The sequence below is a fragment of the Leptidea sinapis genome, chromosome 47 (genome assembly GCF_905404315.1).
Source record: "Leptidea sinapis chromosome 47, ilLepSina1.1, whole genome shotgun sequence".
Taxonomy (NCBI): Eukaryota; Metazoa; Arthropoda; class Insecta; order Lepidoptera; family Pieridae; genus Leptidea; species Leptidea sinapis.
The window spans coordinates 6,215,323-6,234,004 of NC_066311.1; the positions used below are offsets into that span (position 1 = coordinate 6,215,323).

At 34.6% G+C, this 18,682-nt stretch overlaps 2 protein-coding genes across 2 annotated transcripts; one reads left to right on the forward strand and one right to left on the reverse strand.

The window, feature by feature from the left end:
• Positions 1–333: 333 nt before the first annotated feature.
• Positions 334–4,931, reverse strand: LOC126978168 (carboxypeptidase B-like). Its single transcript, XM_050826928.1, has 4 exons — positions 4,846–4,931; positions 3,715–3,814; positions 2,037–2,348; positions 334–952 (listed from the first exon to the last, which is right to left on the reverse strand). The coding sequence occupies exons 1-4, from the start codon at positions 4,911–4,913 to the stop codon at positions 371–373; spliced, it is 1,062 nt and encodes a 353-aa protein (XP_050682885.1). The 5' UTR covers positions 4,914–4,931; the 3' UTR covers positions 334–370.
• A 5,740-nt stretch (positions 4,932–10,671) lies between these two features.
• Positions 10,672–18,682, forward strand: LOC126978137 (carboxypeptidase B-like). The gene is made up of 6 exons (XM_050826882.1): positions 10,672–10,789; positions 13,246–13,455; positions 13,981–14,086; positions 15,940–16,062; positions 16,617–16,805; positions 18,002–18,682. Exons 1-6 carry the CDS (start codon positions 10,719–10,721, stop codon positions 18,623–18,625), a joined length of 1,323 nt encoding a protein of 440 aa, XP_050682839.1. The 5' UTR covers positions 10,672–10,718; the 3' UTR covers positions 18,626–18,682.

Genomic DNA, 18,682 nt, shown 5'->3' on the forward strand with positions numbered 1-18,682 from the left:
GTTTATATGGGATCATGCTCAATATCGGTGTGCATCAACTTATACCTAAGTATACGTTAATGCTTATAAAATCCGTATAAAAGGGGCCTATAGGGGATGGCAGCATGTTTTACTAATCCAAATCAAATAAAAACATTATTAATAAAATTGAAAGTTACAAAAATGTATATTTACAATAATTTCTGATTCAAAAACATAAGAAATGAGATTAAAAGCATAAATACAAAAATATACTTAGTACAAGAATTGCTCGCTTAAATTTACATTATCTTAAAACCATAAATTTTGCATCGAAGAATACCCTTTTACATTTTCTTTTATTAAAAAACTAAACAGTATTTATTTGTTTATTTAATACTATCCATGCAGTCTATTGTAATTGACTAGCTCTTCTTGCGCCCGCAACTATTCCAGCCCATGTTTCTCGGACGACTTGCTCGATATAAGCGGGCATCATAAAGAAACCTCCAAAAAGCCCTGGCAATTCTATTTTATATGACAAAGGCACGCCAATATCATGGGCGTAGTCTGTAGACATCCCTGATGCTATAAACCCGCGTACCAAAGCTTCATTCCCAACTCTATAGTCCATAAAGCTCGGAATAGTATTTTCTTTTATAGCATTTGCCATAACCACTCCAACAGTATGCAGGGCAAAGGCCTGATTGGATAGTGATCCGTCGTGGCCCCACGGATATAATATCATGCTTCCAAAACTTGACATAGAAATGTACATCAGCATTCTGTCTAAGTTCTCATGAAGTATATCACGCACCATGCGCGTTTCGACTTCTGAGAATGTACGGTTTCCAGGGTAGAAGTTGGAACAAGGATTCTCGCTTGTGCCGACGGTGTCCCAGAAAAAATCAAAGTTTCTGTCGATGTCTACGCCGATACAGACAACGCTTAGGGGATCATTATCAGTTGAACGGCTTTTGTGCCATGCAGCATTCTGGAAAAAGAACAAACTGTCATTCTAATGAAAATTGTATGGCATCCGGCTCGAAGGACCACGATGTACGGTGTTCTGGTTGCCGTACAGATTATTTTATGTTTGGTTCATATATTAAACTAGACTTAAGAACAATTAGTTTATTGAACTAAGTCTAAATGGTTATAATGGTAAATGGTTGTGAGCACACGAGAAACGATTGATGCTCGAACGTGAACTGGGGAAAATGTGGAAACACGACACGCGCCAGCGTAACCGCTGACAGGGCGCAACGTGATGTGCGATGTTCCACTCGTACACCTTCATAAGTAGGTGTGCATGTAAGAAGTTCTTTAGCATTGCAAAACCAAAATCACTTCATAACTTTCAAACTAGGCATCAATGCAAATCTTCAAAAGAAGCTAACACTATTTTAAATACAAATCTCCGTAGTCTTGATTAGTATAGAAATTGTCTGTTGTTATGTATTGACTTGATAGATAAAATAGATTCACATGGTAAATAAATAATATCTTGAACATAAACTAACTAGAGCTTGACTAACTTCACGGTGTAGATTCAAATCAAGTCATCAAAAAATATAACTGTCGCATTTCAAAACATGCTGATGAAATAATATAACTAAACTTATCTGTATGGGCTTTACTCACGACTGATGATTATGATATGATTGATAATGGTACCAAGTAGTTTCGGACCAATCAGATGTCATTTATTTTGTGCACCCGTAAACGTAAGTAATGATGCAACCATTTCAGCCCTATGCCCCCCGCCCTGTCAAGCCACGCACTGCGAGCGCGAATTCGTAGTGCTAGACGGGACGCGACCGCGAACTCACAACAGTCACCATGGTGTTCCTTCAATTGTTCCGGAACTAGTCTATACCAACACCGATTAATCGTGGGTAAAACCGATATAAAAAAATATGCAGGTAAAATGTCTCACGGAAGTTTTAATAATAAAAGAAATACAATTTCATAAAAAAATATATACAAACAGAATTTCTGGTGAAACCACTGGCTGAATCATTTAAATTATAAGTATCTTGCTCTTATAAATAACATTATTTAAACGATTAACTTACTATTTCAATAGAATGATTGTATCCATCTGGATTGACCATTGGTAGTAGTATCCAATCAAATTTTTCGAGAAGATCAGGTTCTGTAACATCCTCTACCAGCTTATGTATCGCGTAAGTAACTGGTGGTATTGTAAGCCATTCTCTGCCATGAGTTCCGCCATCGATAAAAATAATTGGCTTACTTCTATCTTCAAAGTTTGTGCTAGATATCTTTAAATATCTGATGGGTCTACCACGGAAGGAGTTTGTGGGTATTACTAGTTTTGCTACATTGGGATATTCAGCAGCAATTTCATCTATGTAATTTTCAATCTGAAGGCAAAAAAAGGTATAAAAGGGCATTTATTTTCTCACAATTGATTCCTATAGAATTATTGTTGATGTCATTTCTAACACTACCACCGCTTCAGAAGCAAATAGCGCTCTGAGAGAGAAAAAGCGGCTCAAGTACCTCTCCCAGCATTATCTTTACATATATAAAAATGAATTGCTGTTCGTTAGTCTCGCTAAAACTCGAGAACGGCTGGACCGATTTGGAAAATTTAGGTCTTGAATTATTTGTGGAAGTCCAGAGAAGGTTTAAAAGGTGAATAAATAGGAAAATGCTCGGAATTAAATAGCAACAACAAATTTGTTTTTCCTTTGATGTGTCCATACATAATTTCTATGAGAGAATTTATCGACGCACGGTTTGACAGTTCTGCTGTGAAACAATTTCATTACGACAACAGGGTGCATATTTTACGAAGTAATTCTTGATATTATAATATATTATTGACAAATTTATATTATAAAAACATTATTTTATTTATTATATACAGAACAACGTCTGTCGGGTCATCTAGTTTTAAATAAAATGTACAATATTGTACTGTCATTAAAAAATAATCCGTCTCTTTCTCACACTTAGGTTTTTATGTAAGGATGGTTATCTCATTTTCACACAGGGTTAGTCTATTACGGTAGGATACTTAGTTTTAACACATTTAACCCATAAATATAAAACACGTTTGTTAAAGATTCGTAAATGTTTGAATAACCAATTGAATATTATTACCTACCATGAAGACGATACACTCCATAGTACTGTCTGTATAATAGTTAACACTTATATAAGTTAACACTTATATAAGAATTGGTCTCCGCTGCGCTCCAACTAGATACCGCGCTACCTATGAACAATAGCTTTTTTACAGCAACTATTAGATGCTTGTGTGCCTGGCATCTTGAAACTGAATGGCATCTATCAAAATATTTGTAACTTACGCTTCGTGTCATTTTACATTGAAATTAATAAAATACAAAATACTTACTGATGATATGTGATCCCAGTGTCTTTCTTATTTCTTGTAGTATTATTTTTACAAAGTTATAATATGCAACCCGGTATTATAATTTCAATTATTAGCAAAGTTTAACAGAACATTTGGCATGTCAACGTCACACATTGGTCGGGACTGGCTCCAGTACTTGGGCGTAGTATTAGTTGCCGCACTTTGCAACTACGCCTGCGGTATCTAGTTGGAGAGCAGCGGAGAGCAATCTTTAATCTAAGAGTTAACATTATAATTTAAGAGATATTTAGAAACTAGTTACTTTAAAATTTCACTTTCATCATTTTTCACAACGCGCCTAACGAAGAATAAATTTTAAAAATACTTGAATTTGATTGGCGTACCGTGGATGTAGTATGATACCGGTCATATGAAAGACGGCTGTTAATACTTCTAGATCCATCAGGTGTAGTCGGCTTACCGCTCAGGTCTTTGTTGATTTGGCTATAACAGAAATTTAATGCTTTAACAATTTTGGCTACATTAGGTATTTTAAAAATAAAACAAATTAAAATAATCAACATGTTTTGAGTTATCTTGAGTGTTAATTCCGCCAATATTCGTCTTCCAACAATTGTTTCGCTTCTACACGAGGCATCCTTAGGAGATGTTGACTCGCTAAACTCTGGCACGAGACTCTTGTGTCTCGGCGATGGAATTAACACTCAAGAAAACTCAAAACAGTTGGATTATTATAGATTACCGCAAAATGACGTCTACTTCAATAGTTTTTCTTTAAATTAAAATAAGTTTACATAATTCGAAAAGCTATAACACTTTTTTTTTAATTATCTTGCCCCAAACTAGGTACCCTGTACTATGGGTGCAAGACAACGATATATTTAATACAATATACTTACTTAAACATACATAAATACATATACACATCTATGACTCGGAAACAAACATTCATATTTATTAGTTATTGAAATAGGTTCAGTAGTTTTTGTGTGAAAACATTACAAACAAACATACAAAAATGTTTCCTGTTTATAAATATAATATTATTTTAGATAATTATTGTTTTGTGAAGTACTAGGACAAACATACGGGTAACCTGATGGTATGATCACCGCGGTACACACTCTCTTTTAACATCAGATGTAACAATAACAAGAATGTTGCCGACCTTATAAAGCATCCAACACATGTACATACGAATTAGAGAAGTAATAAACGAACGAAAAAAAAAATATCGTGAAAAAAATTTGAATAAATAATTTATAAACAACCGACTTCAAAAATACTATTTCAAAACAATAGATAACAAAATGTATTAAATGTATAAAAATAATTGCAAATTTGCAGATTACAATGGGACCACACATGAAGCACCAGCTTTCAAATAAAAAAAGAATTATCACAACCGTTTCTCTCAGTCGAAAGTTCTGAGGTAACAAACAAAAAAAAAGAATTCCAACGAATTAAGAACCTCCTCCTTTTTTTAAGTCGGTTAAAAAATCTTATAAACTTACCTAGAATGTACTGGACATAATATAACAAAGGAAACAAGTATTCCAACAAATATTATAAACTCCTTCATTTTCGTCGGCTGTTTGAAATAGAATGTCTTTAACAATTCATATAAATGCTTATTTACTACACATATTATGGGCTCAAGGGATTTGGCAATAAGCAACTTATACATTTGTATTTCTAACATTTAAACGATAAGGTCGAATATCATTTGTGTTAAATAAATTATAATCAAAAAGTCTATAAAAATGATATACTGTTCGATAAAAAGCCACATCTGTTTAATGTTTTATACCAAATATAAGTACAAGTGGTTACAATATTACCTACATTTAATCAGTTTTTAGTAAATTTTGACAACGTTTTTACTTTTGCGTCAATAGTGAGAGGTAACCCAGAAGATCTACAAACATATGATCCAAATGCAGTATCTATTATATCACTCGATAGCCAAAGATTCAATGAAATCGTTTCGTTGAGTGAGGACTGTAAATTATTACACCCAGAACTGATTGAAGAATTGAAGAACCCTGATTGAGAGCTATTTTATTTAAATCTTCTGACTTTGAAATGCTGCGAAGGTCTTTATAATGATATAAACAATAGTTTGTCGGCTTAAACTCATCAATTAGTCAAATCGAAATATGAAGAGTGCTAAAAAATTTGGAAAGGGTTTTTCGAAACGAATCGACTGATACATAAAAATACCATTTTGGAAAACTGAAGCGGTACAAAAATCGTGACCACTAGCCCACTCAACCTCTAACTCAAACGCTATTAAAAGAAACCATTTCTCAAATGTGTATGTATCTTTTTTAAATTAAATCTTTTCAAAGGACCTTGCATCAGTATCTATACAAAGTTTCATGTGGCTGAACTCATTTGTAAATATTCTTTTTCCAGTCTGCTTCAGTTACCTCTTCTATAGCCTTCTCGAATGGTGATAGCGCATCTTGCGACGACAAAACTGTATCCCTTTGAGCAATTTTTTTTATTATATATTTGGGCTAAATCAGGTCTGTACGGTGGTTTATACAGGAGTCAGGCATGTGGTTTGACTAGAATGCTGTTTAGAAAGTCCATTGTCGTGGTGAAAAACAGCCCGAAGAGCTTTGTGTGTTGCTAGCAGTGAAATCTTTGGAAAGTATTTTGTAGTATACCATTCACCATAAATACTACGTTGATTTTGTATTAAAACTAAGTACCCAGTCAAACTACAAAAACAAGCGATTCTAGATCGCTTATCTTTGGTTGGCTTTGCTTCGTTTTGAAACACCCAAACTTTCTATAAGACCTTCATGGCCAACGGCCGTTTTCAATAACCCATCTATCCTTAATGTAACTCACTAGAGGTAGACAAATCTATCTTTTTACGCTTACTCACATTTTAATAACCTATCGACAGAGAGCTTGGACATAACAATGGATAGATAAGATCTTGTCATTAAGCGGTGATAGCAATATATCCGTAACTAGAGATACGTTATTGAAAACGGCTGTAGATTGTATTGATGAATCCGAAATTTGTCACCTGTGATGATATCACAAACATCCGAGTCTTGCCAGCTTCGAATTTATTAATCATACGAGTATAATGGCAACTATCGATGCGGGTATCCTACTGAGCATCGGTCAAGTTGTACAGCAATCAGCGTGTCACTATCCTTCTCACACGATGATGCCCTTGTATTTCATGAAAACTATCCGATCCTATCTTAAGTAAATGCTGAATATTTTGATAGTGTAATTTGGCTGTTTTCTTGAATTAAACTTTTCGGTGGAGTCACTTGTTTTTCCTCAACCACTTCTATCTTCATCTCTCAAAGTTAGTCGACCGCGGTTAAGTTCATTATACCAACAATAAATGTTGCTTTAAAAGGATCCTCATCGTTAAATGCTATATGAAGTCTGTGGTATGATTTCTTCAGTTTAAGACGACATTTGAAATCACAAAAATTAACAGGCAAAAATGTTCCCAATACAGCTTCATTTTTCAATGATACTTGACTTGAAATTTGGTAGGAATATTCCAATCGAGTAGAGGTCAACTAAGAACGGATTTTACATAATTACATCCTCAAGATTTTTTTTATTATGAACAGAACAACATATTATGTCGGGTCACATAGGATATTGCATTCTAAGTGACCAGTGTATCATACATAATAAAAATGTCTGCGTGTCATGCGATATTTTATATCAAGGTTATTAAACTTATAAATTGGTGTTTCCGGGACGATACGACATGGGTACCTTCAAAACAAGTGCGTACACCTTCCTTAAAGGCCGGCAACGCTCCTGTGATTCCTCTAGTGTTGCAAGATATTGTGGGCGGCGGTGATCACTTAACAACAGGTGACCCGTACGCTCGTTTGTCCTCCTATATCATAAAAAAAAATTCAAAAAAATTAAAAAAAAACTACGACGCGACGCAACCATTTTTTGTGACAACAATAAAACACTTAAAAGTGCATCCGATACAGATATCAACAAGTCAAAAGCCACTTCGATTCGTTCATAATGGACAATAACTGATACGTCATGATGAGAGAACAACTAAAAATAGCCTCGTATTGATCAGGTTCGAGTAAAATTAAAATTGGCTGCAGATAATTTCGGCAGCTATTTTAATATTACAGTTCTTTCCTCGGTACAGAATTGTGGTAACATTTGGCAATTAAGAAAACCGAACCTACGCGACGTGATTAAACATATTATGCACAGTCCGGCTATAACGCCATCAAATATATGCCTACTACTCGGTTGAATTAGTAAGTATTTTATTGGGCGATGTATATGCTTTAATTAAAAACGAAGGTAATGACAAACAGAAAGAAAGCCACTACACATCTAGGAAATAACTAAAATCGATTACACCGACGACTACACCTATCTGGGACAGCTAATAACACGAGATGGTCATATACCCAAAGAAGTTGAGAGAAGAATAGCAAATTGCTGGAAGAGATACTGGAGCCTGAGAGAGGCCATGAAAGACAAAACTCTTCACATTAATGCAAAGAAAAAACTATTTAACACCTGCGTACTACCTGTCGTAATGTATGGTAGCCAAACATGGCCTTTAACACAAAATACGGTGAGAAAACTGGAAAACTGCCAACGTAATGTAAAGAAGTATGCTGAATGTAAAAAGGACGGACAGAATACAAAACCATGTCATCAGAAAAAAGACGAAGGTCATAGACATAACATCCAAAATCAAAAGACTGAAATGGAAATGGGCAGGACACATGATAAGAGGTCAAGAGAAATGGAGCAAAATTGTGACACGATGGTACCCTAGAGAAGGGAAAAAGAAAAGGGGCAGACCACAGAAAAGTAGCAGAGTTTAGACAAGTAGCAGAAGTTACATGGAATAGAGTTGCCCAAGATAGGCAGGAATGGAAATGTTGGAGGAGGCCTTCGCCAATTGGCAAACAGACCTACAAAAAATAGTTAAGTATTAGACTATATTAAGACTAGTTTAGCAACAAAAATAAATTCGTTATATTCATAGGTTTTAGATCATAATAATTTGTAAATAGATACTAAGTTGGTCTGAATAAAGGGCTTTATTACTATTATTATATGCTTTAATAACATAACACCGAAAAATGTACAAAAAAACAAATGTGTTACGAAATTCAAAAGAATTGAAAAAAAAACATTTAACTAGCATAGGCTAGGTACTGCACTTTAATGAATTTATAATTGAAACTACATTTAAATAATAGAAATTTATTAAAAAAGAGGTCCTCTGAGTTGCTTGTGCCCATTCATGATTTTGTGATTTTGACGTTCATTAGGTGATTTAAATTCCTATCTGGAAAAAAAAATATTTGCAATGAATCACTTGGTTGATTGGTCGTAAATAAAGTAAAGTCATTTAGGTAATTTTCTTTGATTAACGCGTCTGTTTTTACATTACATTTTTGAGTAAAAGTTACATTTTTATTATTATTTAAGCTAACCCAAGTTTTCAAGACTTTTTCAGATCTCATTTTCAGCGGGACTGCAGATGAAATGAGTGAATGAAGATAGTATTTGTCATAGTTGTCATTATGAAGTATAGCGCCATCTATTGCCTCGGAGGTGTCATCTTTTTTGGTATGTGTAGTTTTGGGTTTCAATTTAGAGATTGTTGGATGAACACCTGGGGTGTTAGATAATATTACGAGACGGTCTTCTCTATTGTAATTTGGGTGTTTCTTAACTTCAGTGGCTTCACCTTCACCAGTCTTGGGAGAAATCTTTTCTCTTTCACTAAAACTTTTAGTTGATCGAAGCGGATGTAATGGTTTGGACGGTTTATTATATGTTCTCTATGTAACTAAGGGTGACGTCTGTATTACATATCCGCAATGTGTTCTTTTAAGTCGGCTTGAGATATTGCGTTTGGTTTGCCCAATGTAAGACAGGCCACAGTCCAGTTTATAGACACCCGCATCTTGCAGTGGAATATTACACTTTACTAGTCTCGAGAGTAGCTGGATATACTTATGTGGCTTGAAAAAGGTATTAATTGAAGCTCGTTACATCCTTTACAAATGGCAGGTAGGCTGCAGTTGATGGCTGACGAGGAGGCTGAAGTTTTTTCTCATGGAGTACTTTCTTAACATGCTTTAACTCCTGATTGAGATGGTCAGCATCACATAGGCGGTGGGCACTCTGCAACAAACATTAACCAACAGAAAGAAGTTGTGACGGGTGGTGAAGGTATTCACCGTTTAGGTACCTTGCAAAAATTTAACTTTACGCAAAAATCTAATGCAAAAAAAGGAATAACTACATGCGTTTTAATCCTTTAAAAAGTGTTTTATTTAGAAGTCATTAAAGATAGCGATGCAAATCAAGTAAATGAATTAGCCGTAAAAATCAAGTTTATATAATAAGAGTTAACAGCCATGTAAAATTAGTCTAGACTTGACTTGATAGTCAAATTGACGTTTTCATTACTTCACAATTCATTTGAATTTTCTTTACATGTACATTAGGTTAATGTCGTAACATAATCCGAATGAAGTAATATTGTGTCATATCGTATTGTCAAGTGCTGTTTTGGTAAATTTTTTTTAGCAGTGTTGAAATACTGTAATCAGGTGGCATTTGAATTGAAATAGCATGCAGAAATTATTGAAAAACATATAGTTCTACTGACAAAAATGACAAGTAATATGCTGAAAAATGCAAGTATGTTTTTTTGCAATTATTTGCTTTAATATCTCGTAAATTTATTGAAGAAGGCGTTACTTTGCGGAAATCCATAATTATCCAAATTTTTTAAGTTTTTTTAGTGTTAATTCCGCCAATATTAATTGTCTTTTAAACAATTCGACACGTGTTACGCCAAAATCGCCGAAATCTGGTTTTGTCGAGTCAACATGTCCTGAGGACGCTTCGTGTAGAGGCGAAACACGTGACAAATTGTTTAAAAGACAAATATTGGCGGAATTAACACTAAGGAAAACTCAAAACATTTGGATTAATATTTTTCTTTATTTCTATACTAACATACAAGCTCTGGATCAATGTATATTATATATGATGAATGGGAATTTTTATTACAGTCGAACACACATCTCTGAAAAATCATGTTTTATCAACTATTCAGAACTATCATCTCCAGATAACTCCATCAAACCCTTATATACGTGTCCGTTCAAGGATGCAAATAATTTTACGGATTATAATCTTCTTTAATACGTCTTTTTTTACGTAATCCTCAATTTTGAGACTTAACTTATCAATTAATTATCGAATACATTTATCAGCCTTAACGTCACTTGTATTCATTGATAAGGTTACTCTTTCGCAATTAAATGAATTCTCTTTAAAACATTAAACTTTGTCTTACCAACGACATCGGTCTAAAATGTTCAATTTCTTGTTGCTTCTGCAAATATCATTTTGTATAGTTTTAGCTCGGCATGAACAATATATTGGGTGAGTTGATGTAAATTTTAAAACAAGGAGAAAGCGGCTTTTTGGTCGTCTTTCACGAACTTTTTTTAACAGCCTGGGTAAACAAATGGTAGAATACCAATCGGCATTAACACTCTTTTGATCTTCAAGTGGAATTGTGCAGATCGGACCTGTAGCTGAGAAAAAAAATGCGATAATTTTCTTACCAACATTTCTCGTCTGCCTCACTTTTGTTGGCCTGTTCTCATTTTCAAACACCCATTCACAAGATTGCTTTTTTTTTGGGTTCAAAACAATAAATCCACGTTTCGTCTCCTGTAACAATGTCATAAACAGCATTAGAAAGTCCGTGGTCGTACTTCATTAACATCTGTGAGCACAATGTTCAGTTCATGAGGGATCCAACGACAACAAAGTTTCCGAACTTTCAATTCTTCATGTAAAATTTTCTAAATTTGGATCATACCAATCCCCAATAGTCCTTGAATTGTCTCATAGGTAATCCATGGGTTTTCTTCAATTCGCCGCTTAACAGTAGCCACATTATTTTCGTTGACGGCAGTTGGAGGCTACCCTTCACGAAGTTCGTCATTTTGAAGACGAGCGGCATAGTCTTACGGAGAGAGAGAACTTCTAAAATCATAAAAATCATCGCTCTATAATCTTTTCGACTTAATTCCATTTTCGTTGCGTACGTAGAACTTTGACGTGTGATAAAAAACTATTGACAAATGATTTCCTGCCAATTGTTTTTTTTTTTACTACTAAGAACTATAAAAAAATATAACATTCGAAATTGAAATAGTTCCGATTAGCTAGAAGTGTAATTAAACTTTTAGTGTGCCCCATGTAATACTTGTTTGAATACAAGATGTATAAAATTTAATCAATTAATAAAAATCTCAATACAAATATATTTAATTAAGGGTGCTTGCTATATTTGCTTAAAACCCGTCCAAAGAAAGTCCCTGGAGATATTTGCTTTACTAGTTATACGAATCATTTAAACCCGATGACCATCTACGGGGAGAAATAGGTAAGAAAAAATACTTAAAATAGAGGACTTCTCCTTTTTTGAATTGCTTACAAACATACGTTTTATATGATGTCCGTAACTATATTTAATTACACAACTACTACCGTTCTATCCAGAGCATAATATCATCCACTCAGAAGATACATCTTTTTATGCAGATTAACTCTACTCAGTGACAATGATAGCACATACAATTTTAGTAAAAATAATTCGTTATAAATGTTGCTTTTATAATATACTAGCTGACCCAGCAAACGTTGTATAGCCGATATTAAAATCGCGATACTAAAGTAACTGTTGATCGTAGATGGGAAAATTTGAAGTTGTACGTATTTTTTAATGCTGACTCATAATCAAACAAATTTAAAAAAATGTCAAAAAAATAAAAAGGTAAAATTTGGCGTGGACCACCCGTAACATTTAGGGGGATTAAAAATAGATGATGTCCGATTCTCAGACCTACCCAATATGCACTCAAAATTTCATGAGAATCGGTCAAGCCGTTTCGAAGGAGTTTAACTACAAACACCGCGACATGAAATTTTATATATTAGATTATTTGGTGCCTTATATTATTACATGGGTCCCTACCGACTTCAAAGAGATTGCATTAAATTCATATAGGACCATATTTTAAGATATTATTTTATATTATGCCAGTATATTTCCGAAGCAGAAATTCACGCTTTGATTTTTTCATAATTATATTAACAATTTCCGTAAATTTCGCAATACCTGCATTTTGCACAAATTCCGGATCCTGTCGTAAAAACATATATTATACTATTACATAAAATACTTTGAATACGGTACTCTATCTTGGAGCGATCGCCAACACAATTATAAAATATTAAATAATTATTTTTTCTACAATTTGAATATTAAAAAAAAAAAAACAAATGATGTCATATCAAGTTTGTCATCATCATTATCATTTCAGTCAGAAGACTTCCACTGCCGGATAAAGGCCTCCGCAAATATTGCCTTGAGGAACGATCCTGCGCTGCCCTCATCCAATCTATTCCTGCGATCTTGACCAGGTCGTCGTTCCATCTTGTGGTACCAACACTACGTCTTTCGGTACGTGGTCACCATTCGAGGACTATACCTACTGCCCCAACGGCCATCTGTCCGTCGAACGATGTCCCCTGCCTACTGCCACTTTAGTCTCGCAATCTGCGCTATGTTGGTGACTATGGTTCTCGTACGGATTTCTTCATTTATGATTCAATCTCGCAAGGAAACTCCGAGCATAGCCCTCTCCATTGCCCTCTGAGCGACAATGAGAATCATCATAAGGGCCATAGAAAGCGACACTGTCATCACTGGCAACACACTAGTAAATAACCTTCGTCTTCAGAAACTGTGGTACATTGGAATAGAAGATTTTTCGCAGCTTCCCAAACGCTTCATGTTCATCATATTCTTATTATATTTCCAGATCAGCGCTGTACGAAGTAAAATTATCAAATGAACATCAAACTACGTTTTTTTACAATTTGGTGGAACGTATAAGCCTCGACGTATGGAGCTACGCAGGAACGCATTCTGAAGGACTTGTTCTAGTTCCGAGGGACGTAAAGGAAATTTTCCAGAATGAATTATCCAGCGTTAAAATTCAATACCAACTGAGGAGTCCAGATATTAAAAAGTAAAGATTTTGTAATACTTAAAGTATTCCTTATAATACTTAATTTTGTATGTATAATTAACACACTTGCATAGAGCTTCTGGATTGGTGGCATTGCGTTGTTAGTTTGAGACGAGCAGGACGTTCAGATGATAGTAATTGATACGCCCTGGCCAATACAATGCAATGCCGCTCAGGATTCTTGAAAAGCCCAAAAATTCTGAGCGGCACTACAAATGCGCTCGTCACCTTGATACAAAGATGTTAAGTCTCATTTGTCCAGTAAATTCACTAGCTACGGCGCCCTTCAGACCGAAACATAGTAATGCTTACACATTACTGCTTCACGGCAGAAATAGGTGCTGTGGTACCCATACTCTAGCCGGCGTCCTGCGCAAAGGAGCCTCGCACTAGCTCAACCGGCTCACCCTCAATTTTGACTGACGATGGCGCTGTTTCAAATATAAACAATTGAACATTTTTTTTAAAGTGATAACCCTTACTTCTGAGATGTATGACACAAATTAAATCTGAGATCTTTTTTAGGGAGCTCGATCTTGAAGATGAATTGCTTGCATCTGCTGCTGCGAAGAGTAACAGTTCAAGGTCATCTCCTGGTCTCTCTTTTGATGTCATTCACAGATATTCAGTAGTAAGTATTAATACAAACTGCTTTTATATTAATAACAGCTGACCCGGCATTCGTTGTGTCGCCATATAAATCAATAAAAAAAAAACAAAAAAATTGTATAAAAAATAAATATTGGTCGATTCTCAGACCTAACCAATTTGCACACAAAATTTCATACAAATCGGTTCAGCCGCTTCGGAGAAGTTTGGTTATTAGATATTTCTGTGGAAATTTAACAATTATTTACCAAAGATTGTCATAGATGTTATTTATTTATAAATTGCGTTACATGTGACATAGTTAGTAAACAAATATTTAAAGTACTTAATTATCACATGCACCTAAGGCATAGAAATGAACAATCGAGGTGCAGACATTCGAAAAATATTTTTCTCTACATTTTCATTTACAGATTAGTTACTATTTTCCAAAAGTAACTTTTTCAAATAGCTATATATTTTTTAGTATTTGTTTCTGCACTGTAATTTAAGTGTTCTGATATCTTATTATAAATTTTGGCCCCTGGTGGATATAGGCCTCCTCCAACAATTTCCAGGTTGTTCTTGACTTTGCTCTCTGAGTTTACTCCAGAAGTTTTTATGATCTCATCAACCCATCGTTCTTTATGGCGTCCTCTGGCTCTCTTGCCTCGTGGGCAAGACAAATTTGTGACCAGCTTTGTCCTCCGTTTTTGTTGTATCAATAAATTAATTATAAATTAATTACGCAGTTACTGTTTTCAAATAGCCTCTAAATTTTGGTCCAGAAATTTTTTGTGAGGTGCGGAAAGTGTAAGTTGAAACTTTTTTAACAATTTTCTCGATGTTATGTTAATTTTCAGTGTTTTTTTTATCCGATACTCATGTTCCAACTTCAGCTTCAGACCAAAATGACAACGTTCTTAATAGTTTTAGTTTCCGTTTTCGCTCCCTTTCCCAACATATTATACGACTCTTATTTCGAGGAAGATTGCTATGGCAAACTTAACCTACTTTTGTAATAGTTATAGTTCATCGATGTGAATTTCAGTTGTTCACAAGTCCCGCGGGATCCATGGATTTTTGCAGGATAAAATGTAGCCTATGTGCTTTCCCAAGCTCTAGTTATTAACATTTTTAATATTACTAGCTGACGTAGCAAACGTTGTTTAGCCATCTAATGTAATAAAATAAAAACAATAAGTAAAAATTTTGTGGAATAAAAAATAGATGACGACCGATTCTCAGATTTACCAAATACTTATATCGTACCTAAAATTTATTGTACTACAATAATTATTATTATATTCGATTGCCATCTTGCGGTTCTGTGGTAAAATAAGTGTTGACCGTAGACGGGTGAAAATTTGAAGTTGTATGTATTTTTAATGCTGAATCATAATAAAATAAATAAATGATAAATGAAAATTGTTAAAAAAAAATTTGGGGTGACCCGTCATTAAGGGGAATGAAAAATAGATGTTGTCCGATTCTCAGACCTACCCGAAATACACACCAATTTTCAAACAATATGGTTTAGCCGTTTCGGAGGAGTTTGGTAACAAACACTGGGACACGAGAATTGAATATATATAAGACTAGTAGTTGCCCGTTGCATTCGCAACTAAAGGTTTTATCTCAATAAAATGTTTAAGTAGGGATAATAGAGAGAGTTGTGTCATACTGGAACATGCACGACAAGCCTGTCAGCCATTAAGTTGGCATAGCGACATCCCATTCTGCACGCACGCACGCCATGAAAGGAAAGATATTAGTAGGGATTAGACATAAGACATGAGACTACCAATAAATTTGTGGATGTATTTATAAATTCGACGACAGAAATGTATACTATATATCAATTTTGCTGATACTTTATCAATTTGCGTATTATAGGTTGACGGACATATGCAGGATCTCGCCAACAGGTTTCCAAATCGTGTAAGAATAGCATCCGCTGGTCGAAGCATAGAGGGAAGGGAGATAAGATACCTTAGAATATCTACAAATAACTTCCAGGTAACTAACTTGCTAATAAACTTTTGAATGTTAACATTTTTAGTTTATACTAATAGTGTAGTAACAGTACTTGATTTCCTTCATTTCTGGGAGTAAATATACATAATGAAAGTGTGGTGTGAAATTGAAATTCGGCCTCAGAATTCTAATCAAACACTTCTCTACTTCTCTATGCAAAGCCCAGCTATGGAGACATTCATAAAGTACTGGCTTGTTGACAATTCAAGCTGCTCTGTGTCGGGTGCTATCAAATGGTTTGAGCTGATACTGGGATACACCACACCAGATGTGAGAATACTCCAGAATACTCTATATTATGTGGCTGGTCCTACCAATTTTGGAAAGTCAAAACATGCAACAGCTTGAAACATTGCCGTGTCCATTGGATGACCCCCGTTTCTTAGAAGCTAGTTAGGCTTAAATATTGAATTAATTTCCTTTCAATAACTAACGGGAACTCCTAAATTAATTAGTTTAGTTTTATTTGGATTAATAAATCAAATACTATGTTCATTCAGACATAAACTTAAATGTTATAATATCTCATTTCACAGACGCAGTCTAGACCTGTCGTAGTTCTGCAATCATTGTTACATGCTCGTGAATGGGTAACACTCCCCGCTACCCTGTATGCTATTGAGAAGCTTGTTATTGACGTCACCGACCAGGACCTTGTCAACAATATAGACTGGATCATTATTCCCATTGCGAATCCAGATGGTTACGAGTTCACTCACACGGGTGTAAGTTCCTACAAAATAAAACTGCTTATTAAAAATATTACCATACTGATACATATAATCGCCGTTTTTAATGAATAAAAATATATTAATGATAAAAATAAGGGGATTACAGTAACAGCGGCGCCATTTTTGTGTTTTTTTTTAAAGGGCACCATAAGTAGTGATACAAAATATGTCTCAAAATGACGAACAGATGCCGCTCATAACTTAGATTTTTCAAAAATCGTATTACCTGTCTACCATCAGATGAACCTGTCTTAACACGCCTCAAACATAGCCTCTTAAGGCTGCACACAGCTTATTAGCACTATTTGTTGCAAAGAAATGATAAAAATTGAGATTTGATCAAACAAAAGAATATTTTCAACTAGCAATTGAGATTTGAAGTACACAACTATATAATTTCAGTTAAATTGATCATTGTTATCTTAATTGCCGCTTGGTAAATGGCACATTTAAATGGAAGATGTTAAGGTCTTTTCCTTTTGTCAATTATTCTATTAATAATTAATATAATACCGATACTAACATGATACCATAAAATTAATGTGAATTTGTGAGACAGCAATGGGGTAGTGTATTAATAACCTAGGCTGTGCTATTTATAACCTAGGTCCTAAAGAATCACTCAGAGAAAAAATTAAAGAAATAAACATTTTGACCGTTGCCTCTCAATTTATTCTTGATTATGTTATGTACATAGGCATATAAGTGAATTTACTAGAAGCTGTCATAACCATAATATTAACACCAGGAACAAACATAAACTTATAATGCCTACTAGTCGGCTAAGTCGAGTTAGTAAGTCTTTTGTGGGGCGTTGTATATTCTTTTACAGCAATATTCCAATGTTCCAAACAAATTTATCAAGAAATTCAAAAGAATTGTTAACATAAATGACTTTCTTAATGATACCACAGAATGGGAATGGAACGACCGCTCTCAGGCTATTAAATAATAATAATAATTTTATTGTATGATTTGAATCTAATTAGAAGCCCGCTAAGTTTGTTACGCCCGTTCTTCTCAGGTCTGAGGCACACCTTTTGGACTAGGTGATAATTTTGATTTTACAATAAGTGATTTTATATCCAATTTTGAATAAAATAAAATTGAATTTGAATACTAAATACATTCAAAATTGTAATGCAGTGAAATACTCTATTTAGTAACTAATAATCTACTCTGATTTTCAGTCTCGTACTTGGCGGAAAAATCGGAGACCTACTAACAATTTTTTCTGTATGGGAGTCGATTTAAATAGAAATTTTGATCATGAATGGGGCACAGCCTCCAGCAATAATCCTTGCTCTGACACATTCCATGGCGCATCTGCATTTTCTGAACCAGAAACACAAGCAGTAAGAAGAGTCCTTCACGAATTTAGAGGCAGATTACAATTATTCATTGATATTCACAGCTTTGGGAGTATGATTCTTTTTGCATTTGGAAATAGACAGCTCCCGCCAAATGCTTTGATTTTGAACATGGTTGGTGTTCGAATGGCACAAAGAATTGATGCTGTGAAATGGCCCAGTAATCCTAATTACAGAGTTGGAAATATCGTCGATGTGATTAATTATTTTGCATCTGGTGGCGCTAGCGATTATGTGCAAACGTTTGGCAACATTTTGTCATTCACTTATGAACTTCCGGCTTATAGAAACCAGAATAATTTAAACGGATTCCTTGTTGAACCTGCTTTTATCCGTCAGGCTGGTTTTGAAACATGGGAAGGTATCAAAGCTGGTGCTCGATATGTCATCGAAAGATCAAGATATTTACAGAATATAACAAAGAATGCTGATATATCAGTCTAGGCTATCACTATTAAAGTTAATCTGGAATTGTGAATTTTATTTACACTTTTACTCATA

Coding starts and splice junctions, on each gene's coding strand:
- LOC126978168 (XM_050826928.1), bottom strand. CDS start 4,913: ATGAAGGAGTTTATAATATTTGTTGGAATACTTGTTTCCTTTGTTATA. Junction 2,349..3,714: donor GGTATCATACTACATCCACG/GTACGCCAATCA, acceptor TTTTGCCTTCAG/ATTGAAAATTACATAGATGA. Junction 953..2,036: donor ACAATCATTCTATTGAAATA/GTAAGTTAATCG, acceptor TTCTTTTTCCAG/AATGCTGCATGGCACAAAAG.
- LOC126978137 (XM_050826882.1), top strand. CDS start 10,719: ATGTTCAATTTCTTGTTGCTTCTGCAAATATCATTTTGTATAGTTTTA. Junction 10,790..13,245: donor CGGCATGAACAATATATTGG/GTGAGTTGATGT, acceptor TTATATTTCCAG/ATCAGCGCTGTACGAAGTAA. Junction 14,087..15,939: donor TCATTCACAGATATTCAGTA/GTAAGTATTAAT, acceptor TGCGTATTATAG/GTTGACGGACATATGCAGGA.